At 40.5% G+C, this 26,332-nt stretch overlaps 1 protein-coding gene and 1 long non-coding RNA gene across 2 annotated transcripts; one reads left to right on the forward strand and one right to left on the reverse strand.

Annotated features, from left to right (window-relative positions):
* Nucleotides 1–8,195: 8,195 nt before the first annotated feature.
* Nucleotides 8,196–10,419, reverse strand: LOC117621247. Its single transcript, XR_004584902.1, has 3 exons — nt 10,379–10,419; nt 9,428–9,491; nt 8,196–8,323 (listed from the first exon to the last, which is right to left on the reverse strand). It is a non-coding gene; the product is annotated as an uncharacterized LOC117621247 (long non-coding RNA).
* An 8,229-nt stretch (nt 10,420–18,648) lies between these two features.
* Nucleotides 18,649–19,397, forward strand: LOC117615202. The gene is made up of 2 exons (XM_034344246.1): nt 18,649–19,016; nt 19,106–19,397. The coding sequence occupies exons 1-2, from the start codon at nt 18,649–18,651 to the stop codon at nt 19,395–19,397; spliced, it is 660 nt and encodes a 219-aa protein (XP_034200137.1).
* Nucleotides 19,398–26,332: the final 6,935 nt, after the last annotated feature.

The following is a 26,332-nucleotide window of genomic DNA, read 5'->3' on the forward strand; positions in this document are numbered from 1 at the left end:
ATGAGAAGCAGAGAGATGTTAAAATTTGAACTGAATTCTCGGAACCGAGCGTTATCGAATTGTCGGCTATTGTCGGTGATAAGAACATAGGGTAGTCTGAGCCAGCAGACGATATTCTTCCATGCAAAACTATGAATGCTTGCCTCGGTGATGGTGGCAAGGGCTCGGCCTCTACCCATTTGGTAAAATAGTCGTCCACGACTATGGAAAATTTCGTCTAACCTTTCTCTTCGAGCACGGGTCTGATTAGGTTTAGCCCTTATTGGGCGAAGGGCCACGGGCTAGCCATAGTAGTGAGCGGCTATGATGGTTGGTGTATAAGGTTAGAAAAAAGATGACACAGTCAGCACTTCTGGGCTAGGAGTTGGATATTGGCTTTCAAGAAGGGCCATAAATAGCCTCAGTGAATGGCTTTAATGGCCATGATTTTGGATGCAAAATGGTCCCCACAAACGCCCTCGTGGATCTCGTGGAGAATCTCGTATACCTCATCGAGTGATACGCACTGTAGATAGGGTAAGAAGAATCCTCGCTTATACAAGCGCTTGATTCTGCAACCAGCGGGATGCCTCAGTGTCAGAAGGAGAAATCTTGTCTACCCAGTAGTCGTAGATAAGGGTCATCCAGTTGGGAGAAATGTCAACGGACATGGCCTCGCTTCGATCACTAGTGACGGTGGGATTGGCGAGGTATTCAATTGGGATCAACTATTTGATTCCCCCGTCGAGGGCTGAGGCCAGTTTGGCCAAGGCATTGCTCTACTGTTTGGCTCTAGGGAATCTGCGAGGTGGTAAAGTTTGTAAAAAGGGACTCGAGACATTGTGCTTCCTGCAAGTAGATCCCCATGATTTTGCCTTTGACCTCATAGGTGTTATTGATCAGGTTCACGATGAGTATCGAGTTGCTATGCGAGTTGGCTCTGAGGTTAGGGGCGAGGCGGAGCACAGCGAGTAGGGCCTTGTACTCGGCCTCATTGTTAATGGCCTTAAATTGAAAACGGAGGGCGTACTCCACTTCGGTATCGTCCGGAGAATTGAGCACGATCCTAGCACCACTCCTGGAGAAGTGGGAGTTTCTCGATTAGAGAGTAGGTGTCTCGGCCACCGTAAGTGCTCTACTCACATAATACACGGCCGCTGTATAGCTTCGATTTCTCTATTAAGAACTGAGCTGACGGCGGGGACGAAGACAGATAGATAAACGCACATGCTCTCACCAGGCTTTGGTTTAGAAAGGATAAGAGCAGCCCCCATGTGCGATTTTAGGCTTCAAAAGGCATTGTCGCATTCTTCTTTCCAGTTGATTGAAGAACGGCAGGCATCGGTCCATGCACATCCTCCATTTCTTAGGTGTCTTCTTGACCATGACTACGTTTGACACCCATTTAGGGTAATCCATTTCTCGGATGAAGTCGACCTCCCTGTGCTTTTGGACTTTTTCCTTCATGGCAGAGTACTGAGCGTTATCCTAGGGTCGACGCTTCTATCGGATAGAGGAGCCTCGATGCTAATCCCTAAGTGATAGGTTATAACCCGGGGGTCGATGTTGGGCACGTCCGCATGAGACGAAGTAAAGCAGTTCGTGTTGTTACGTAGGAAGATGATGAGGCTTATTCTTTTAGCTGGCTCCAGGTTCATCCCTATCCAGATCCGTTGGTCTGGATGCCTGTCAGAAAACACCATCGACTTTAGGTCTTCCAAGGGTTGGGGACGAGGATATTCATCCTGAGGGTCGTCTATAGGGTCAGTCCCCTGGCGCTCGGGAGAGAGGGCATAGACTTCGTAGGTGTCACTTTCAATTCGGCCGCCAAAGATTGTCATTGCCCTTTGGGAGGTCGGAAGGCCCAATGTCAACGGGCAATAGTGCAATGTTATTTAAGAGGGGTAGGCCAAAAATGGAGAAGTACGGGCTCGGGTGATTGACCACCACCAAGTGTGTTAGTACTCTGGCCTGTGCTGGGAAGAACCCTATATAGATATTGAGGTCAATACTGCCAAGGGTACGCACTATCATGCTGTCGAAAGCACATCATTCATGGTGGTAAGGGGGCGAGTGCTCTAGCTTCTAGGCCGAGGCAAGAGATCGCTGGGGAGAAAAGGATATCAACTGAGCTATCTTTCTCAAGGAGGGCATGGGGTGTGTTATGTCGTTCTATGCTGGAGGTGATTGTGAAAGGCCGAATGCAGATGTGCGGCTGGTTATCAACTTGAAGACAGCAAAACCTGGCTACTGGGCAACTGGCACTGGTAACGAAGGTATCGCTTAGAGTGGTTTTCAGCCTCATGGCCATGACGTAGCAATTCTATCCCTAGACATGGTCCCCTTGGATAGTCCCTATCCCATGGGGCATTCTGAACTTTAGCATGAGGGTGCAGTAATTAAGGGTGATATCGAGCTCTGTGAGCACGGGTCTTCCCAAAATTACATTATAAGCTGTCAGACAATCCATAACGACAAAGTTGGCGATTGTGGTCGTTTGGCACAGACATTGTCCTATGGTCAGGGCGAGGTGGATATTGCCAAAGGGCTGCACTCGAGTACCTCCGAAAGCGTAAAGCGGGGGTGTCCTTTTGTCGAGGAGTGCTCAGTTTATCCCGAGCTGGTTGAATACGGGTGCGAAGATGATATTGGAAGAACTTCCTCCGTCAATGAGGACCCAGTTTATGTCATAATTTGGGGTATCGACTGACATAACTAGAGGGTCGGTGTAAGGTATGTCGTCATCTGGGCTAAAAATGACGGGCTCATTGTCTCTCAAGCTCATTTGCAGGGTTGGGCAGTATCACCGATGGAGATTGCGTGGCTAGATGCATGGTCGAGCGATTGAGCGTATCGTTTCCTGGACCTATTATTGTCGCTGCGTAACCAAGGGCCCTCTCTGATTGTGGCTATCAGTCTGCGGGAGACCGAGACCTGGGTTGATCCCCCTGAAGCGTTGGTGGCGGTGTCAGGATGGGCCACATACTCTCGGAGTATTCCCCTCCTAACTAGCTCCTCGATCTCGTTTTTTGGTTGATAGTAGTCTTCTGATGAGTGTCCGTACGTGCAATGGTACTTGCAATACCGAGCCTCATCTCGTTTCCCCAGTTATTTATTCCGGCCATGACGCGAAGTGGGCAATTCTTTCCCGACGATTGCCAAGATGGCCCCCTTACTGGTATTCCGAGGTGTGTAACTTATGTAGGGCTCCAGGGCATTGTTTCGTCGGTTCGTGTTTTTTTGCTGTCAGTGCTCTGTCTTTTGGGAATTCCCTTGGCGTGAATCTGGAATATGCCGAGAAGGTTCTGTGCCTGCGATTTGCTTGTTTGAGATGCCGGCCTCTCGAAGGAGGTCTTTATAAGGTTCAAGGGGATTTCTGGTGAGTTGGAAGAAAAGTCCCAACCCTGGAAGCCTCCCATGAGGGCGTTATGAGCTGTCGCCTCGTCACAGCGAGCATATTCGTTGTTAAAGTGGGTGACATAATCGCATAGGGATTCGTCCTTTCTCTGTCGTACATCTGATAGATCGTTGGCGGTATATAACCGACCTGATATGATCATGTACCTGTCCAGGAATGCCCGACGCAGCTGGGCAAAGGAGCCGATGGATTCGGGATTTAGCCTTTTGAACCAGTTCAGGGTTGCTCCTTTCAAGGTGGTCAGGAAGAGTCTGCATTTGGTCGCCTTGTTCACCCCTCGGCCCTCCATGGCATAGCAAAAACTATCGAGGTGGTTATACGGGTCGGTGAGTTTGTCGTTGGGTGCAATTTTTGGGGCCTTCATGTTCCTGACAATAGTCGCTTCGAGGAGTGCCTTGATATAAGGGAGAGGGATTTCATCTCCGAAAAATGAGGAGGCAAGTGGGCTGTGGGTCCTTTAGACCTCGCTAAGCCTATCTCATATGCTTCCTATCTCTCCCTTGATCATAGCTTTTATTGCCGCTCTCAGGTTGAGCTCGTAGGCGAGAATGATGGGTTAGTTCGTCGTTTGGCCAATGGTTTCAGTGAAGTGATCTTTTCTTTTGTGCGAGCTGTGACCGGCGGGGATGATTTCCTTAGAATCGGTACTTTCGGGGTTGGAGTTTGGGACGACGTTACCAAGTTAAGGCATGGAAGCGGACGTCGACTCATTGCCAAACAGGCATCTTTCCACCTGCCTGGTATGGCTTGAATCCCTGATGGCCTTCTTCTGGGCTCTGCGTAGGTTTGCCTGGAGGCCGATCTGCTGCGCTTGTAGGCGCTCATTGTGGTCTTGAAGAGTTTTGTTTAGATCCTGCATGGTGTCGGCCCCCTTAAGGAGTAGTTCAACTTTGGCTTCGAGATGGCTTATCCTTTGTTTCTCCTCCCTTCGGCATTTTGTGCTTCTTTGATCGGGAGTGCTGGGGATAGAGATCCCTTTCATCTTTCGACCCAACATGTTGGTAGTGGAGTAGGTAACATGTAACATTTGAGTGTGGTTTCCCATAGACGGAGCCAGATGTTATACCCACAGATATTCCTATGGCTAACGTATGAAAATACAAAACTCTAGTTTACTTTGGGACAAAGACAAGGATAAGGGACAAGGCCTTCTTTGTGCATTCTTGGTATTTTATTCTTCTTCCAACATTTCCCAGAACAGAGAAAAAAGATCCCTTTCTACAAGCATCACATGTTCTATTTATAGGAAGATTAAACAAGATAATTTACGAGTCAGTCACCTCGGCTTGGAGTCGAGCCGTCCATGTCACACAAATTTGTCAGGTGGCAGATGGTCAGGGTTCACCCACGTCCTCTTCTGATGATGACTTCACGATTTTACTAGGGGGCGAGTGTGGGCAGAGTAGCCTGTGACACGGGGCAGTAGTCCCATATGGTCAGGTGGTAATTTAGGTGGTTTACACGTGGCTTTTTAAGAGGACATGAGCACACTTTATGAGGTGCGGTGAACTTGTGGTAAGAGGAGGCCTTCGAAAAATCTTCAAATTCAGTCATTGTATTCATATAGGTTCAAGGAGTGTAGCTATAAAAAATCACCAAAATCGGAGTTAAAATAACCGTTAAATCGTGATTTTTCATTTATAACCGTCGAAAAGTTTTGTTCAGTTACTTGATCTCTGAATGTTTATTTTTTCCGATTTTTGGCGTATATGATCTTGAAGTATAAACAAACAGGTTTGACGGTTGGATCGTTGAAACTAGTTTCGTAGAATGAGTATGCCGTCAAAACAATATATTCACTAACAATTAAGAGTTTATTTATACTTTCGTTAAATATAACATAAGATTTTGTGGTATCCACTAGTGTAAATATTTTAAACTGAAGATCAAATTCAATCATTGTATTCATATAGGGTCAGGGAGTGTAGCTGTAAAAAATCATCAAAATTGGAGTTAAAGTAACTGTTAAATCATGATTTTTCATTTATAACCATCGAAAAGTTTTGTCCCGTAACTAGATCTCTGATGTTTGTTTTTTGTGATTTTTGGGGTATACGATCTTGAAGTATATGAAAACAAGTTTCACGGTTGGATCGTTGAATGGTGTGTATATATATATATATTTATTTATTTTGTACGTATAACACTTAAGAAATTGAATAGTATATATATTTATTAAGTAGCTTTAACCTTATTTATATTTTAAATCGTAAAATAAAATAAATAAATATATTTATTATTTATAACAATTATTTTTATAAATATTGCGCTACGAACCAATTTTTTCGTCTCTCAAATGTTTGCGCGACCAATCGCCCAAAACTCTAAAAATTTGGGCAGGTACCAAAAATGGGACGTGGGAATTTTTTTTTAGACTTTGCGCTACCAATATTTTTCGTCGCGCAAAACTTTAAAAATTTGGGCAGGTGCCAAAAATGGGATGCGGGAATTTTTATTATTATAATTTTTTAGACTTTGGGCGACCAATATTATTCGTTGCGCAAAACTTTGCGCGACATATATTCGAATATTTTTAGTTGCGCAAAACTTTAAAAATTTGGGCGGGTAACAAAAATGGGACGCAAGAAATTTTTTTATTATAATTTTTTTAGACCTTGTGCGACCAATATTCCAATATTTTTCATTGTGCAAAACTTTAAAAATTTGGGCGGGTACCAAAAATGGGATGCTGGAATTTTAGAAAAAAAATTGTTTTTTAGATTTTGCGTGACCAATATTTTTCGTCGCGCTAAGTGATATGATTTTTAAAACCAAAATAACTCCTCCAGCATTTTCTCAATGTCTTTCTCTACTCTTACCTCTCCTCTCTCTTTCCCTCTCCGCAAATCCCACCCTTTCTCTCACACTCACTCCTCTCACTTAATCTCTCATCTATCTCTTCACTGTCTCTCACTCTCACTCACTCTCTTGTCTCTCTTTTCACTATCTCTCACTCTCACTCACTCTCTCACTATCTTCTCTAATTCTCTCACACTCACTTCTCCCTCTCATTCTCACTCACTCTCAATCTTGGCAAAAGGTATATTCTCTCCAAATTTTAATTTTTTTTTTCATTAATATGTGTTTTTGGAGTTAGTTTTGTGTGTGGGGTTTGGGGTTGAGTATAGGATTGGAGTTTGGGTTGGATTTGTGGTATAACAATTTTAGGGGAGATTATGCCAATATTTTTTTCTTTTTTGTTATTTGACCATATTTGTTTTTTTTTTTTGTAGTGAATCATTGAGACTTTGACGGCTAAAGTTGAGGATTAGGACGCTATCGAAACATATCCTCCGCCACTACCACTACAAGAGGCTTGTATTAGGATTTTATTATTGTACTTTGTCAATTTATGTGTACATTTTGAATATTATATATATATATATTTATTGGATAATTTGATCATTATTTTTCATATGTAATTTTCTTTTGAATATGCCAAAGTAATTAAAAAAAATCATACAATTGAATTAAATTTGAAAAAATTAAATTAAAATCAATTAAAATTAAAGTAATTAAAAAAATATACAATTAAATTAAATTTAAAAAGTAAAAATTTGAAAAAATTAATATAATTAAATTAATATAAAAGAAATAATAAAACAAAAAGTCAAAAACCTTGCGCGACAAAATATTTCGTCGCACAAACTATTAAATTAGTTTATTTTAATTAAAAAAATTTAAATTTTTTTTGTTTTTGGTCGTACAAAACTTTGCGCGACCAATACTTTTCGTCGCACGAAGTCTTTCTTCACGATCTTTGCGCGACAAAGTTTCTGTCGCGCTGTAATTTGTGCCACTAAAATCTACTTTGCGCGACAAAATTCTCTTCGTCGCGCAAATTGTAGAATTTAGTAGTGCTACTTGCTTGTGTTTGGGTTTAAGTTAGGTTAGTGGTGGTCCTACCATGTGCATATACTGCTCTTGGTTTTCAAATTGTGATAATTTCACCATGAATGTTTGAAAAGGATTCAGACCAAAATAAAAAAAAAACTTTGAACAAGAGTTTTGTTCACACTTCACGTATTCAAATACCTATATGGTCGGGTTTGAAAACCTGCCCGTGAACCAGCGAGTCTTTTTGAATCTTGGCATTACGTACGAGTTCCTTTTTAAGTCTTTTTGAATCTTAAAAACACAGTGTATGAAGGCTTAATTGTTTGAAATGAATTAATGGATTCATGGCTTATCAACATCAAACCCTAAAACGAACCAATTTCAGTCTAACCCATGATTGTTTCTTCTCTTTTCCTCCAAGCTCTCCAAATATTCACACTACTACTCTTTCAACACCAGTTTACACCCCATTGGTAAGTTGAATAAAGAATAGAAGTGAGTAAAAGACTTTTGCTCATCTGGGTGTGAACCTGTTTAACAATTGCGCTTCATGATAACATAGAAATTTGATGGGGTTAGTATTTTTAATTGTTTATGATTAATAAAGTTTACGTAATTAATTAGCATTTGTCATCATGCGATTACCTTTTTCTGATGATAATTTATTTACTATTAGTAGCAGCCTTCACCATTTCAATTTGGATCTACAAAATTCTTTATGTCCCATCATGTGAAAGAAACATGAACACCAATAGGAAAAACGAAAATTTTCCACCCACATAAAATACATTTTGAGTCTTGACTATACTTATAAGCCCTTGCTAGGTTTCTACTTAAATATTCAACTTCTGCCGAAATCGGCACATTTTGACCAACAAAATTTTCACCTGTTAAATATTCAACAAATCCACACAACAGAAGAATAGGATAAACCAATATTTGCCAGTTTCAGTTTTTCCACTAAAGCTCGATATCAGAGCAATTTTCCAAAGTTCACGGGCTTTCAAGGATTTTTCTACAAACCCTACCTGACTTTGAAGCGCGGAGGCTAAGAGTGGCCCTGTGGTGGATCCTGTGCACTTCTACGACCTGGGGGCGAAAAACAAGTTTTAAACTGTGAGTGGACAAAAAGTGAAATTCTTAAAAACAATCCAGAATATAATACCCCCGTTTTGAAATAACTAGGGATATATATTTATATATCGAAAATTTAACTATATCTCAATATAAAAGATTCTATAAGCATGAATCAATATGCTGATGAATAAACTTACATAATCGATCAAATATACAAAGATATCACTGCCTGGAGGAATCAAGAACTGGTATAACAGAATAAAGATATAGAGATATAACTGTGCGAATACTAAAAAAGCCGATATAAAATCGCTGAAAGTCATCCTTGAATAAAAGAAAACTCAAAATCCTTTGAAAATACCACCTATTTGTACCCCTGTCATAACCGTCAATTCCCTGACAGGTCTCGGGCGTCACACAGGCTACCCGAGCCGCAAACTGGCGAAATCGGGGGACTATGATCAGCCTGTCCCGCCGGCAGATTCCTCGATGACACCAAGTCAGCTCGAGTCGCTCTGGCAGGATGCAGGGGACCGTAGTCAACCTGATCCGCAATCCTGGCAGGTCTCGGGGACACAGAGTCAGCCGAGCCGCAATCCTGGCAGGTCTCGGGACACCAAGTCTGCCGAGCCGCAAATTCCGGCACTCACGGTCCGAGCGTCCCCGTAACTCGTGAGGCAAAGTCAAGTGCACTGACTGAACTATAATCAGACTGGATGTCCGTAGACATCGGTCCGACTCTGGGTAATCACCATAAAGAAACGGGTACATGGTGGTCTAATTAAAAATCTGGTAACTTTCTGAAATCTGATAAATTGACTGTAGTCTCGATGCTGTTCCTATTCTGTTATATAAAACTCGAGGTATGCTACTAAACATAACTTTCATCATATATGTAACTCGAAATATTTAACAGTATAAAACATGCTCAAAGATTTGCAAAATACTTATTCAAGATCAAATAATAAGATTCGCTTATAATAACTTATTTATAAAAACTTATTTATATAAAATCGAGATAAAATCCTTGTATAAAGTCACTTATAAAATCTTATTTATGGAAACCTCTATATAACTCATTTATATAAGATAATCCATGAAAGAAAGTCCACTCACAGATGGTCTGAGCTAATTTGGCCCTTTGAAGGTTCCTCCTGCTGATCGGCTGGACCTCTGATGCCTGATTATCCATGAACAATAAATCAATAAACCGCTGAAAAAAAGAATTAAATTAAACACCCTGCCCCCGGCTCCTAGAAATACGTGCGTTCAAATCCAAGTTACTCTTGAGCCCACACTAGCCTTTTTAGACACTTGAACCAGTTTCAAAAGGTCCGACGCTCAGCTAAGCGATACACTGCCCGATCGGCCGACCCGGGACCCCGTGGGTCCACGACCTCCGATGGCCAATCTGGGTTTCCCTGAAGGTTCCTTACAGAAAGGGAACCATGTTTTACGAGTTTGGTCCAAAACGGACGGTCGGATTGGCCAAAATCGCGTTATCGCTTAAAATCCAAACCCTAGCCACAGGGTTCGCGATTCCGGAGTATCCGGGACTCCGATTCGCAATCCGTCGAATCCTACACGATCCTGACATCGTGTAGACCGACATATCCAAAATTCAGCGCGATCCGACGTTTTAACGACACTGCACCCACGGATCGCGCTATATGGAAAATCCGTTCGGGGCTCAAACGGACTCCGAATCGAGATCCGCAAAATCCCACACGCTCGTGACGACACGAGGGTCACAAAACTGCACAGAATTACATCACTACCCTCGCCCACGCGCTCCAGCACGCGCGGGCAGCTTTGGGTGTCCAAAGCGATTTCGGGTGGCCAAAAAATCTCGGAACCAAGACTCCAAACTCCTACCCTAGGTAAAACACCACATTTGGAGTCACTTTTGTTCTTGGACAACCCCCAAAAAGTGACCAGAAATAGTAGTTTCGAACGGCCGAAGTTTCGGCCAAACTTCAAGTCGAAAATCGAACCCTTTAGAGCTAAAATTGATCGAAGCCCATATACCCATCAGCTAGAACACGAAAAATAGCTGAGAAACCATACCTTACTCGATCGATTTGGTGGAGAAACGAAGGAGAATTTCGAGCTGGAAGTTCGGGTAGCTTCGAACAAACCTCCGTCGGAAAACACGATTTTACGGCCAGCTCAGGGCGGCCCCGGGGTGGAGATTGGTCAGGTTCTGACGGCGACACGGAGGCGGACCCGTCGGTACCCACGGCGGAGATCGGCTCGGCCTGTGGTGGCCGGGCCGACGCCTGGAAGTCGAACGGGCGCACTGCCCAGTTCGCGCGGAAGGAGAGAGAGGAAGAGAGAGAAAGTGACGGGGGAGAGAGAGAGGGGTATAAAAATCTGACTTTTTGACCAAATTACCATTTTGCCCTTCGCGGTTTTTAGACCATAACTTCTTCGTTACGGCTCCGATTCGAGTCTACTCCGTGTCCACGAACTCATTTCGCCGCGCTCTACGCAATGGCCTAAGCAGAATTCCCAAATTCTTTCTCGATTAAAAAGCCAAATTTTCCCCCATTAAAATATGCGAGGGCAATTTGGTCATTTTGCTAAAAGATATTTTCCTTACTTTTTAGATATTTTCTTTCTTTTTAGATATTTTGTTTTGGGTTCTTACAAAAGATGGGTCTCCAAATGAAGCTCACCTGCACAAGGAGATGGCAACAAAACCCTTTACTGGTTCCTCTAGAAAACTTTCTGAAACTCAAACAGAGCTCCTACGAAAAGAAACTGAAACAGTGCCCCCACAAAAAGAAACTGAATCAGAGCTCCAGCAAAACAGAACTAGTGAGGCAGAAAATAGCGGCCAGAACTATAACATTCATGAGAATAATATTGAAACAGAAGATGGCAAAGAAATTGGGATTTTTGACTTCAACAACGAATATTATGAAGATGGTGCTGTTGATCGTCATCCAGGAAGGAAGGTTCAAAACAACACTGACTACAACTTTAAGGGCAAAAAGATTCGTTCAAAAAAGGGGCAGTCTGTTGGGATCGGAAAATTTGGCAACAAGTACTACAACTCGAGGAAAGAAGAAGCAAGAAGCTCGAGCGAAGAAGAAGGAACGAGCAAGAAGCCATGGTATAATGCACTTCCTTCATTTTCTAGAATATCTCTATTTATTGCAGCAGCTGTAGCTGTCCTTAATTAATTTGGTAGAGTTCCTATGCAATGTCTTTTAGGTTCTCTAGGAAGTATTCTCTAGAATATTTGTTCTCTTTTAAAAAAGCCTTTGAGCTTATCATTGTAAACACAAGCTAAGTGAATCAGAATACAAAGAGCTCTGCTGAAGCAACTCATATTTCCAGCACCTCATATTCCATCACAAAACCAACAACTGGTATCAAAGCAACGTTCGATCATATCTGGGCGTTGAAATCAATTCTAGAAGATGTCATCAGGAGCCAAAGAAGGTCCATCAGTTTCCTACTCTATTCTCCCAATCTTTGGAGGTGGAAATTATAATTTCTGGAAGGTGAAGATGAGAACTATACTGTTGTCAGAAGGTCTTTGGAGCTTCGTTGAAAGAGGGCTTCAAGAACCAGAGGATCTAAGTCAGCTTCCAGCAGCAGAAATAGAGAAGTTCGAAGCAGAAGTCATGAAAGATGCCAAGGCTCTCTCCAAGATTCAGAACGGAGTCACTTCAGACATTTTTCCAAGAATTACAAGAGCTAAAACAGCAAAAGAAGCCTGGGATACATTAGAAAAGGAGTTTCAAGGTGACAGCAAGGCCATAACAATCAAGCTACAGACTTTGCGCAGGGAGTTCTATAATATGAAGATGAAAGAATCTGAATGCATCCAAGATTATGCCTCCAGACTAGCTGAAGTTGTGAATCAAATGAGAACACTTGGTGAGGAGATATCTGACCAGAGGGTTGTTGAAAAAATATTGATCAGCTTGCCTGAAAAATATGATCCCATTGTTGCTGCTATTGAAGAGTGCAAGGACATCACCACCTTATCAATTGAACAATTGATGGGTTCTTTAAAGTCTCACGAGCAGAGAAGGTTGACACGAAATGATCAATCTGTTGAGAGTGCTTTCCAATCAAAACTAAGTTTCAAATCTCAAAAGTCCTCCAAGAAAGGCAATTCTAGAGATGACCAGCGAACGGGGGAGCAAAGAAGGTGGAAGAAAGGAGAATCCAGCAAAAGAGATGAATCCAAGAATGGGAAAAGTACGAATTCTGAAGATAATCAGCCTTCCTGCAGGATTTGTAACAAAACAAATCATGATACATCAAATTGTTGGAACCATGGAAAGCCAAAGTGCCATCATTGCAACAAATTTGGGCACGTTGAGAAGAACTGCAGATTCAAGAAAGCAAACCAAGCAAATTTTTCTGAAAGTAAGAATGATGATGATGGAAATGAAAACTTGTTCTCTACTTGTTTATCTGCCCTTGAGGAAAAAGAAAGCATCTGGTATCTTGACAGTGGATGCAGCAACCACATGTCAGGAAATGAAAATATTTTTCTTGATGTGGATACTTCAGCTACTCCAAATATCAAAATGGGTAATGGTGCTATTGTGGAGGCAAAAGGAAAAGGAAGAATTGCTGTCAAAACTAAGAAGGGGATGAAGCAGATTCATGATGTCTTGCTTGTTCCAAAACTAAGTCAAAATTTGCTTAGTGTTGGACAACTTGTGGAGAATGGCTATCGTCTTGTTTTTCAAGATGGTGCATGCATCATTTATGATAAAAATGCAGTTGAGATGGTGATTGCAAAGGTGAAAATGGAGAGGAATAGAAATTTCCCCATTGAATTTCAATATGCTGAAGTTGCTGCCATGAAAGCTGATGTTGTGCAGGACTCTTGGTTATGGCACAAGAGATTTTGTCATCTAAACTTCCAGGGGCTGAAGCTACTCCAGAAGAATAGTATGGTGAACGGGCTGCCGGAAATTAAAGAAACAACCGATGTATGTGAAGGGTGCATTATGGGCAAGCAACACCGTAATTCTTTTCCTCGACAAAGCACGTGGCGAGCAAAAGCACCACTGGAACTTATACACACTGATATCTGTGGCAAAATGCAAACTCCATCTTTAAGTCAATACAGGTATTTTCTCACCTTTATTGACGACTTTTCGAGGATGACTTGGGTTTATTTTTTGAAGGAAAAATCAGAAACTTTTGTTGTGTTCAAAAGATTCAAAGCATTAGTGGAGAAGCAAAGTGGCAGCACCATTAAAGTTATGCGAAGTGACAGAGGAGGTGAGTATACCTCTCAAGAATTTGAAGATTATTGCAAAGATGAAGGAATTTGGAAGCAATTGACAGCAAGCTATAGTCCCCAACAAAATGGGATCGCAGAGAGAAAAAATCGAACAATTGTTGAGATGGCTACTTCAATGATGAATGAGAAAGGACTACCCAAACGTTTTTGGGCAGAAGCTGTATTTACAGCAGTGTATATTCTCAACAGAAGTCCAACTAAAGTTGTCAAGAACAAGACTCCATTTGAAGCTTGGAGTGGTTTCAAGCCTTCGGTAAGACATCTCAAAATTTTTGGATGTATCTGTTATGCTCATATTCCTGCTGAAAAGAGAACTAAATTTGATGATAAAAGCCAAAAATGCATCTTTGTTGGATACAGTTCCAGCACCAAAGGCTACAGACTTTATAATGTTGAAACTAAGAAGTTAATTGTGAGTAGAGATGTTGTTTTTAATGAAAAAGCAAGATGGGATTGGAATGAAAATAAAGTGCAGGAAATGCCATATGCTTTAGTGCAAGAGCAAAGGGAGATTCTAGGAGAGCATCAAGAAGAAGAAGCCACTCCTCAAACACCAGCAGCTGCCGGAAACAATTCAAACGCTGAACCTGTTTCCCCAAATTATTCTTCATCAGAAAGTCCTCCACTAAGAACCAGAAGCTTGAATGATATTTATGAGACTTGCAACTTTTCTGGTATAGAACCAGAGAGCTTTGAAGAAGCCCAGAAGCATGAAGTATGGGTGAAAGCAATGAAGGATGAGATAAGAATGATCGAGAAAAATCAAACTTGGGAGCTTGTGGATCTTCCAAAAGACAGAGATGTGATTGGAGTCAAATGGATTTTCAAGACAAAGTTTAATCAAGATGGAGGCATTCAAAAGCACAAAGCAAGGCTCGTGGCTAGAGGTTTTACTCAAAAGCCAGGTATTGATTTTTTTGAAATTTTTGCTCCTGTCGCAAGACTTGAAACAATTAGAACTTTGATTGCTCTTGCTGCCCAAAAGAATTGGTTGATTTATCAGCTTGATGTGAAGTCAGCATTCTTGAATGGAGTGCTCAAAGAAGAGGTTTATGTTGAGCAACCCCAAGGTTTTCTTGTTGAGGGGGGAGAAGACAAAGTTTACAAGTTGAAAAAGGCTCTTTATGGGCTAAAGCAGGCGCCCCGAACTTGGTATGCTGAAATTGATAAGTATTTTTCACATAGTGGTTTTCAAAAGAGCCAAAGTGAGCCCACACTTTACATCCTAAAGAAGGGAGCTTCTATTCTTATTGTTTCATTGTATGTTGATGATTTGATCTTTACGGGCAATGATGAACACTTGATCCAACAGTTCAAGAAGGATATGATGAGCACCTATGAGATGAGTGATCTGGGATTACTTCATTATTTTTTGGGAATTGAAGTTTCTCAAACTGAAAATGGGATCTTCATTTCTCAAAAGAAATATGCTGAAAATATTCTCAAGAAGTTCAATTTGCTGGGCTGCAAATCAGTGGCTACTCCTTTGATAGCAAATGAGAAAATGAGGAAGTTTGATGGTGCAAAGAAGGCAGATGCTAAGAAGTACAGAAGTTTGGTCGGTAGTTTTTTGTATCTTACGGCAACTAGACCAGATATTATGTTTGCTGCAAGTTTACTTTCACGTTATATGCAAGAGCCAAGTCAGATTCATTTTAGAGCTGCAAAAAGGGTGTTGAGATACTTGCAAGGCACACTTGATTATGGAATTTTGTTGACAGCAGTAGAAAAATCAAGGCTTATTGGTTACACAGACAGTGATTGGGCAGGATGTCTTGACGATATGAAGAGCACGTCGGCCTATGTTTTTTCACTTGGTTCCGGCATATGTTCATGGGCATCAAAGAAGCAAAATGTGGTGGCACAATCTACTGCTGAAGCAGAGTACATTGCAGCAGCTAAGGCAGCATCACAAGCTGTATGGCTTAGAAGGATACTTGAAGACATTGGCGAAAAGCAAGAAGGTGGCACCAAATTATATTGTGACAACAAATCTGCCATTGCCATTGGGAAAAATCCAGTGAGTCATGATCGTACAAAGCACATTGCCATCAAGTACCATTTCATTCGAGAGTCAATTGAGAAAGGTGAAGTTGCACTTGAATACTGCAGGACAGAGGAGCAGTTGGCAGACATACTCACCAAGGCACTTCCACAAGAGAAGTTTTGCTATTTAAGAGAGCTCATTGGAGTTGTGAAGAAAGTCCATTAAGGGGGAGTGTTGGAATTAATGCACTTCCTTCATTTTCTAGAATATCTCTATTTATTGCAGCAGCTGTAGCTGTCCTTAATTAATTTGGTAGAGTTCCTATGCAATGTCTTTTAGGTTCTCTAGGAAGTATTCTCTAGAATATTTGTTCTCTTTTAAAAAAGCCTTTGAGCTTATCATTGAAAAGACAAGCTAAGTGAATCAGAATACAAAGAGCTCTGCTGAAGCAACTCATATTTCCAGCACCTCATATTCCATCACAAAACCAACAGGAATTTAATATATTGATTTTCAGCATGAAAAATACGTTCTACAAGGGAAAAGTAGGGATTATGAACCCCAAAGTCATGTTGGTCTTGATCAAAACCATAGAAGATCAACCCGTACATACTCATCAGTAATCTGTGTTTATTTGAATTTATTAATTTGCACGAACAAGGAGAGGAAACTTTCCCGCATTCGAATACCATTAACATCTGAAAGCTTAATTCTGAGCATGAGAAAGAACTAATAACGAAGAAATCTGACTTATTGATTGCCACAATACAAGTCCATACATAAAATCTAGTTTTTCACTCAAGCGGCTTGCTTGATTTGTTGTTTTGCTTACTCACCATTAATATATGAAAGAAAAAAGACGAAGAAGCAAGAACAAGAAGAACCCTTTTTGATTTTAGTTTTTTTAAATTCGGTATATTATTATGACGTTTTAATATGTGTTTACGTCAATTACCACACGGGTAATGTAGTTGTATGAACAAGAATTCTTTGTAGAGATTTGTAACTTTCTTGTTTTGTTTATGGTACTAGAAATGACTTTCTGTTTTCAGGTATTTTAGCTGCACTGCATCCATATGGAAATATATATGTAATTTATATACATTTCAAGATATCAATCATTAATCTAACCAAAATCTGAAGAAGTAGAGTTCCTTCATCAGGTTTCTATTCAAGCAATGCTGGTAGTAAGGTAATTGTTAGATTTATTTAGTATGCGTATTCATGATCTTTCACACAATCTAAAATACGTAAAAACATACCTGGCGTCGTTTTTCTTGAGTACACGACCTCTGAACTCATTCAGCTGCAGCAGCAATATCACAGCAAGAACAAGAACGGCTCAAGACTTCTGCTCTCTCTCAGAATCTGTTTCACCTCACTCTTTCTGATGAGATTAGGGTTAGAGAACGTGTCTGACTAGAGCAGGGTCTTAAGCTTATATAGGGCTAGGTCAAGTCGTCTCTACATAGACGAGAGCAGGGCCTTTTCTTATTCCACAAAGTTTTGGGCCTCAAGGTATAACCTAATTTAAACTCTTATCAAAACCTGATATAACTTAGTATCTAGTGCACCGATCTAACTAGGAAACATAACAGTAACATGCCAACACCTTTTCCTTTTAGTAAAGTTCATGAACAGAATTAGAAAATGTCATTTGTCTTGGGAACCATGGCTCAAACACGCAGCTTCCGCCTATAATTACGCTATTGATTGTCTTGCATGAATTAATGATGCGGTTCAAGACTTTAAACATTTCTTAATCTCCTTTTTTTTTTTTCTTTTGCTTTCTCTGTTTGGATTTCTCTCTTTTTGGTTTTGCTTACTCTCACCCCTGATATACTTCAGTGGCTATGAAAGAAAAAGGCTAGAACAAGAAGAAATAATATTTATGGCATGTACACAAGAAGAAAGAGATATAATACTTACTCAGCATATATCAATATACTTATGGCATGTAGAAGAAGAAGAAATACAAGAATATATATAAGAGAAATAAGATTCATAATCAGAGAAAGGAACGCAAAGAAAAGTTTGAGTATAAGAAGACCCTGCTTCTTCATTTTTCACTTTTATGGTTCGTTGCTTCTGCTTTTTTATTTTGTTTTTATCCATATATACTCCAAAAATCTGATGGCTTATTCTTCTGCTTCATAGAGCCTACTGTGCCTGCGCCTTGTTGAGTAATCATTATTAAATATTTATGCATTTTGTTATATATATCTTCCAGGTTTCCAAATTCATATTTCATCTGTAAAATAATGCCATTGTTGCTGAACTTGAGACAGCATTAATATTGTATATTGACGACCATCAACATAATATATATTTTTATTTTATTCATCAAATTAATAGTACATGTAATTAAGGAGGGAGGGGTGACCCTAGCTAGCTACATACAGACCTCAATGAGTTATCAGTTCACTGCTTCGTCTTCATCAGTACTGGATGTTGAGTCAGTTTTGTTGAGAATTAAGCTGCATACTTAGCTTAAATCAACCTGCAGATGACAATCCTGCAGATTGGAAGTGAAGAGAATGAAGAAATTGAAGAGATGAAGAATTTGACTTTTTTAGAAATAGCTGTTGGTTTAAATGTGTAACAGCTGGTTTTATTTCTGTTTTTAGAAACCTACACAGCTGTTATTCTTATCCCATTTAGATTGTACTGTGTCATCCGATCTTTCTCCAAGTGGAAAGATCGTAGCCTCCTATGGTCTGTATGGCTGGAGATGAGTCCTTACTCCCTAAAAAATTGGTTCTGAATTTTGACTGAGAAGAGGAATATAGTCATGTAATTCTTCTGTGTTTTTTGATAGTGAAATATACTAAACATTAAAACTCCTTTGTTTCCTATCCTTCTTTCTCTGCGTATATTTCTCCTAAAGGTTTCAGCTTTTGTTTTTCAACCTAAAATATAAAGCTTGATACCGATTCAACATGGTATCAGAGCTCTGGGTCTGATTCCAGAGAGGGGCGTAAGTTGTGAGAGAGGGCTTTCCTGAAAAAATCCCCAAAAGGGATAAAGGTGGTTCTTTTATTGGTTGGTTCACTAATACTCACTTAGAAAATGGTGGGATCAGGTTCTTTAGGTGGAGATTTACAAACTCCACAGTGTGATGGTGCAAACTACGATTTTTGGGCTATCAAAATGGAGACTATCCTTATAGCACATGATCTATGGGATGTAGTAGAGGTCGGAGTACAACCTCAGCCGATTCTCGAGGAGGAAGAAGGCTCTGGAGGTGAAGGAAGTGAGGCTGAGCAAGTTCCAGTAGAAGCACCCACCATCTCCAGAGAAGACAAAATCAAAAATGCCAGGGCGCTGAGTCTCATTCAAGGAGCATTAGCTAATGAGCTCTTCCTTCGCATCAGAAATGAAGAGACTGCAAAAGGAGCTTGGGATATTCTGAGAGAGAGTTCAAAGGAGATAAAAAGGTAAGAGCTGTAAAACTTCAAGGAGTTAGAGCAGATTTTCGGTATATGAGAATGACAGATGGTGAAAGCCTAGATAACTATTTGGCTAGGTTTTTTGGAATTGTGAATAATCTGAAATCACTTGGTGAAGATGTGTCTGAAACAAGAATTGTGCAAAAACTTTTGATGTGTCTAAGTAGAAGATATAACTCCATTGTATCTATCATTGAAGAAACTCGAGATCTTGATGTTCTTAGAGTTGAAGAGGTCATTGCATCTGTCAAGGTCTATGATAAAAGGGAGGACTTGCATGATGAAAGAGATAAATTGACAGGAACTGAGAGAGCTTTTAGTAGCCTCAAGGTTGGAAATAACCAAGTCACTGGTTCCTATAAGGGTTAACAGAGTAGGCCACATCAAAAGTGGCAGGGACAAGACAAAAAGGGCTCAAATTGGTCTCAAAGTGGAAACTTGAACAACCACAATGGCTTAAGTTGGAATAATAGTGCTGGAGGAAATTGGAACAATAGCTTCAATTCACAGAACAAGCAGGGAAGTAGTAGTCAAGGTGGTGCGAAACCACAGTGTCAAGTGTGTCAGAAGTATCATTTTGGTGTGTGCAGATATAAAGGAAAAGCTAGCTGTGGAAAATGCAATCGGTTTGGTCATACTGCAAAGGACTGTGATAGTCATAGTCACAAACAAGTAGCCAATTGTGCAAAGGAAGAAGTAACCACATGAACTATGTTCTATGCTTGTCACTCTGCAAGTATGCAAGATAGAAGTGTATGGTTTGTGGACAGTGCCTGCAGCAATCACATGACATCTCAAGAGTCTGTGTTAATAAACATTGACAGAACTGTGACTTGTAAAGTTAAAATGGGCACTGGAGATCTTGTACAAGCAAATCGAAAAGGCACTCTAGTGGTTGAAACTTAGCGTGGGAAAAGATATATAAATGAAGTGTTGCTTGTTCTGGATTTGGATGAGAATTTATTAAGTGTAGGCCAGATGATGGAGCATGGTTACTATGTTCTATTTGGGGGTAACATGGAAGTTATCTTTGATGATAGTAGCCTCAACAATGTTGTAGCAAAAGTGGTCATGGGAGCAAATCGATGTTTTCCTCTTTCACTAGAATCTATAACACCTGCAGCAAGAAACGCATCAGTGATTGAAGATTCTTGGATCTGGCACAGAAGGCTTGGACACTTGAACTTTGTTAGTATGAAGAAGATGCAGTAGAAGGAAATGGTACTTGGATGACCTGTTTTGATAGAAATGACAGATGTGTGTGAAGGGTGTGTTTCAGGGAAACAACACAGAGAGCCATTTGACAAAGAAAAAGCATGGAGAGCAAACTATCCACTTGAATTGGTATACACAGACTTGTGTGGACCAATGCAAAATGAGTTCATTGGAGGAAATAGGTATTTCATCACATTCATAGATGATTTTTCAAGAATGTGTTAGGTATACTTCCTCAGAAATAAGTATGATACCTTCAATGTGTTAAAGAAATTCAAAGTCTTTGTTGAACCGCAAAGTGGATTCAGTTTGAAGAAGCTAAGGAGTGATAGAGGTGGTGAATACACCTCACATGGATTTCAGGATTACTGTGCAAGCATGGGAGTTGCTGAGAGAAGAATGGAGTTGCTGACCATTGCCTCCTATGGTCTGTATAGCTGGAGATGAGTCCTTGCTCCCTAAAAAGTTGGTTCTGAATTTTGACTGAGAAGAGGAATATAGTCATGTAATTCCTGTGTTTTTTGATAGTGAAATATACTGAACATTAAAACTCCTCTGTTTCCTATCCTTCTTTCTCTGCGCATATTTCTCCTAATGGTTTCAGCTTTTGTTTTTCAACCTAAAATATAAAGCTTGATACCGATTCAACAGGTTTCTCCATCGGAGTCGACTAGTTTTTCTTTCCCGTGGCCTTTACAGATGTGGGAGAGTTTTGGTGCGCACTGATGGGGATTTCGAGCTGTTGCTGTTTTGTTTGTCGGTGTTCGCCTTAGAAGAATCCTCAGAACCTTGTTTCTGATGACCAAGTGGAGGCTTCAGATATAGCCAGCCGGTAGACATTTTCACTGCTTGGGATCCTTGTCTGGTTTGAAATTTATATATATATATATATATATAGAGGCGGAAAGCCTTAAAAGCCCCAGAATACTCTTGGTAACCTAAAATACTAAATCGCATAATTTTAATTAAAATAGGATAAAATTAATAAAAGAAAAATAAAAACCGGCAGAAGTTGAACGTGCGGAATTCACGCCGTGCTCTGCAAACACGTCCTGGAGAAATCGCTAACCGTATTCATACACCTTCATCACAGGTCTTGGGTGGCTCCTTCAAGTGTGGCTCATTCAATTGCAGATGCCATCTCTTGATATTTTGAACTTGCATTTCTCTTGATTTATTTTCTTTGGTCCTCAATTGATATATCAAGAAGAAACATGGTATGACTCTTTTTCTTTTTCTCAAGGGTTGATTTGATAAATCTTTAACGCTACCGCCACTGGTGTGATGGGTTTATCCAATTTGGATCAAATCTAAAAAAAATTATTTTAATTTCCTCTAACATGATTTTGATTTGGGTTTCATACTTTTCTTCATTGAATTAAGTCTGTTGTTATGCTTTGATTAACTCAACACTTTTCTTCATTGAAAACCACCAGGTACATCATTTGTCTACATAATATTTTTGTAAATTTACAAATTTATAATGTTGTTTGCATTTGTGGTTCATGGGTTTTGGGTCTTTTTCTACAATGGCATATTTTTTGTCTTCACCAGCACCAAATTGGGAACAGACGAACCAAAGAAAAACTCCGCACAACAAAACGATGCTAAAATTACTAGGACATGCATAGAAATTTGAATACTTTAGCATGGTAACAAATAATAAATAAATGTTATATGTTATCTAAACAGAAAAAAAGAAACACTATGCAAAAATTGACCTTTAGCTTCGGATAATATTCATTGCTAACGGTACTCAAGAACCAAAGTATTGGGAACTGATGCATATGATATAGTGATACGCTTCGGATATTATCTGTCGCTAAAGATTATTTATGACTTCGCTATTCACTTAATCGCCGATGCGTAAGTTGTTACTATGTGCCAAAAGAGCGTTGACCTCTGATGCCTAAACCTTTAATAGTATCAGGGAATATATCAGCACTGATGCTAAATACTCATTATAGCATCAATGGTTTTGTTTATACTGAAGCGTGTTCTGACTTACCACTTCAGAAAAGATGCCACTATTGTTACAAATTATGGTTTATGCATTCATTTTTTGTGCTTATGCTGAAGTAAAAAGCCTACAAATAGTTTGACTTTCTACAAATATTATTGACCTAGGAACACAAAGCAGCAGCTAGAAGATTCTTATCTATGTTAATAGACTACTTGGGCAGAAGGATTGCATCATGGATCCAACCCTCTTCTAGTGAGCTCCATATTTTGGAAGAAGCTTGTCAATCCAGTCTGCCCACATCACCGTGCTATTCCTCACTTCACTTGAGGGATATGAGCGACTCAAATTCTTACTAACCCAGGTGTGAGAAGCCAGGGCAGAAGAGCTTTGAAAGCACAAAGGAGCTTCAGTGTCACCCTTGAACAGAAGTACCATTTCCTCAGGAACATGGGCAAACTAGTGAGGGCCCAGAACAAGGGTATTCTCGGACAGGTGAAGCACGTTTTCATCTAGGACATTTTGAGCAAATGGATAGAGTCTGCTTCGGACCTCGACTGCATGTTTGTCCACGCCTGCCCTATTAATATAGGCAGGGGGAACATAAGAAGAAGAACTCTGGGCATGGGTGTTCGGGGAAGACATCTTCAGAATTTGAGTTTTTGGCAAAAGAAGAAATTGAAGGGCAAGCGAAAGGAAAGAAGAAAATCTGGAAATGATCGAAGAATTCTGGGAAATTAAAAATGGAAACAGAGTTAGGGTTCGAGTGAACAGTGACGGAGCAGAGCTAAGCTTTTTATAAATTGAAAGGGAAGATTGTGGGAAGTGAAGAAATTACCCAGATTAAAATAGCCGTTAAAAATACCGACTTCCCCACAAAGTCTAGTTGAATAGGCAGACGTGCGCTAGTGCAATGGTAGTAAATGGCGTGCGTCGCCAATCATTAAGTCTGGAACCGTTTTTTAATGATTCAGACTTAGGGGGCATTGATTTGGCCAAAATTCTGCATGCTAGCCTATTTTTGTCGAGAGGCCCATAAACCTAACATTTGGGCTTTCGTCTACAGGAATCAGAAAGAAAAAACCAAGACACTAGAGAAGCCCAGACCTTTTTGAACAAATGACAAATATAGCCATGATCTAAGATAAATAAAATACCATTATTGACAATTAAAACAACTGATGCACACAGTTCTGATAAAACCCCAGCTTTTGACAAAATCTCACCACTTGGTCTCTATCCCAAAAAGGCAAAAACAACAGATCTTTTTCTCAAGAAAGCCCCCACGTGACTTCCCAACTATTGAAAAGTCAAATTTTCAACTATCACAGAGGAGTTGATAGGGAGTTAATGAAGCCAGGTCTTACAGGAGGACTTCTCCATTTTTTGTAGCCAAAGGAAGAAGATTAGAATCCCTTTATATATATATATATATATATATATAGAGAGAGAGAGAGAGAGAGAGAGAGAGGAACTCTGCACCAAAGTAGGTGGCCTTTCCAAGAGATAAGCATACTACGTTCTTAAGAGATAAGAGGAAGGGAGTTGTTCAACAGGAAAAGCAAACTGACCATAATGGCAGATTGTGTTCTTTCTCTTTACAAGGAACAAACAGAGAACAAAGAGAGTTGGTATTTCTTTCAGAAAAGCAAGGAAAAGACCTCCATGAAAGCTGATTGTTGATGGCTATTCTCCGCCAAAATAAATAGCTTCCTTCTTTTAGGACATTGAAAAGAGAAAAGATCTTTTAAAGATTTGCCACCCATTTTTAAAGATTAAAAACCCCCACTCCAGCATTTCCTATAAATGTGAGAGGAGGTGAATAGATAAAAGGACAACCAAGAAATCAATCAAGACAAAAACTCTCAAAGGCATAACTGACAAACTCAAAATGATCAATTGATCTCAAAAGCCTTCAAACACTGAAGTGACCAAAACTCATCGAGCCACAAGAAACAAATCAGGTAGAATTCAAATCTTTGTTTTCGGTTCAATTTAGAGAAACAGTTTTACAAAACGAGATTTATCTCATTACAAATTTGATTTAGTACAAAGTCAAGTCAAGCAGAGTTAGTATTTTTCACAAATATGAAAACCTCAACAAATTTACAGAAAGCCTTGTTCAAGCAGAACATGTACAATAGCGCAGTTCCTGCTCAGTGACCATCAATCTAGCCATTTCTGTCCCCTTCAGACTGGAGAGGCCTCAATTCTGCCAATTCAGCAAGCCTTCCATGGCTCGAAATAAATTGAAGCTCTGCCAAACTCAAACGTTGGTATAGATTTCTAGCTGAAACTCATCAGTTGAAGGTATTGACGATCCAATCCAGCCCAGTTCAGAAGCAGCTACCCAGGCAGAAATTGAAGTCCAATGCTCTGTTGTCTTTTCTGGAGTTCGCTTTTTCTCTTTCTGAGCTTTGTAATGAGCAGTTCTGCCTAAATAATTTACTTTCTTTTCGTTTATTCTGGCCAAAACTACCAATTTTGTACTGTGAAAATTGTGAAGTCCTCACCAATCTAAGTCAAGAAAAGAACTTACTTGGGAGATATTCCTCACCCAAATTCACAATTGCTTGCTTAAAAGTCAGTAACTTGGGGCACAAGTTATTTATCTTTTAGAAGTCTGCTAGGGTTTTAAACTGCTAGCAGTGGCACGCTCACGTACAAAAGAAAGTTGACTTGTTGATCACCAATGGTTGTCAAGCCAATGGGGAACTTTACCATACAATCACAGGATTAAAATCAAAATGGGTGAACAATTTGGCCCGCCGAGTAGGACTTCTCAGTATACGTGCTCTAGAAGATATCTCTTGGTGTATGAATATTGGAAGCACTAGCCAGAATCCACGCTTTGCCATGGAAAGAAATAAAGCAGCTCCCTAGCAAGGACATGAATCAGTGGAAAGTGACGCTAGGCATTCAGCCCATGGCAGCACCAAGAGTAAACGTTCCAGATCTGGTTCTAGAAGGATGTTGTACTCCGACAAGAGGCTGCAGCATAAAGGAGCTAGGATACTCTAAATAATATGACAGCCATGATGCAGTGGCAAGTCAACAGGCAGTTCAGGAAGGACCGTGAGGCTGCTATTGCCAGAATTCCAAACCCAGATGTTGTGGTCCAGCTGCCAGACCTCCCTTTTGGACCTCCACTAGGATTGGCATGGCCACACCGAGAGAATCTTCTCATTGCGCAGATAGCTAGAGTACCAGGACAAGGAGAAATCCAGGCTGGACAAAGAAAAGAAGCCCTCCTCGACCAGGAACATGAAGCCCCAGTTCCTCCAGAAGGCCCTACACCAGTTCAGGTATCCCAGAAACAGCCAGAATCTCCACCTATTCCACAACTAGTGGTCTCATGTGATCAGCCAATAGCACTTCTGCCTGAGCAACCAGTCGTGTTGCCCTACAAACCTAGGAGGATGGACCCCAATCCATTTCCTCCACTGACAAGAGGTAGGAGAAGCAGAGGGGGAATCAACCATTTTGCCAATAATGACAGGAATAGGCTGGGGGCCAACTGGAGAAATCATCCAAATTTCGAAGAGGAAGAGGAACACATGGAGGAAGTCATGCCTAGACCATACAGAATGGAACAGAGGGCTGAACACAATCAGCTAGAACTAGGTTGGAACCTACACCATGTCAACACCATAAATGACATGGGAGCACTACAGAGAATGGTCAGAGAGATGATAGAGCCTGAAGCCAGAAGAGGAGAGTGGCCTACCTACAGAAAGCCATACCCAGCTTATATTGATCAAATGCCTTTATCCCCAAGATTTAAGGTACCAAACTTCACTTTGTTCAATGGAGAAGACACCCATGCCTCATCAGTTGAACATATAGATAGATTCTTTATTCAGTGCATAGCCATAGAGAATAATCCTTTGCTAAAGCTCAGGCTTTTTGGAAATTCTCTCTCTGGACAAGCTTTACGCGGCACACTAACCTACCAGCCCATTCCATTCAGACATGGGAACAGATGGAAAACGCTTTCCATGACTACTATTTCAGAATTCAGCCAGAAGTCACGATCAGTGACCTTGCTGCCCTCAAGCAAAGTGACGATGAGCCTGCCCAAGATTTCATAACCAAGTTCAGAAAGCTCAAAATGAAATGCCAGATCCCT

The sequence above is a fragment of the Prunus dulcis genome, chromosome 1 (assembly GCF_902201215.1).
Source record: "Prunus dulcis chromosome 1, ALMONDv2, whole genome shotgun sequence".
In the NCBI taxonomy this organism is placed as follows: Eukaryota; Viridiplantae; Streptophyta; class Magnoliopsida; order Rosales; family Rosaceae; genus Prunus; species Prunus dulcis.

What these genes read in the sequence shown, in the direction of transcription:
- LOC117615202 (XM_034344246.1), top strand. Translation starts at nt 18,649, where the DNA reads ATGGTGGGATCAGGTTCTTTAGGTGGAGATTTACAAACTCCACAGTGT. An exon ending in AGTTCAAAGGAGATAAAAAG is followed by an intron (nt 19,017 to 19,105) that starts GTAAGAGCTGTA and finishes CTATTTGGCTAG; the next exon opens with GTTTTTTGGAATTGTGAATA.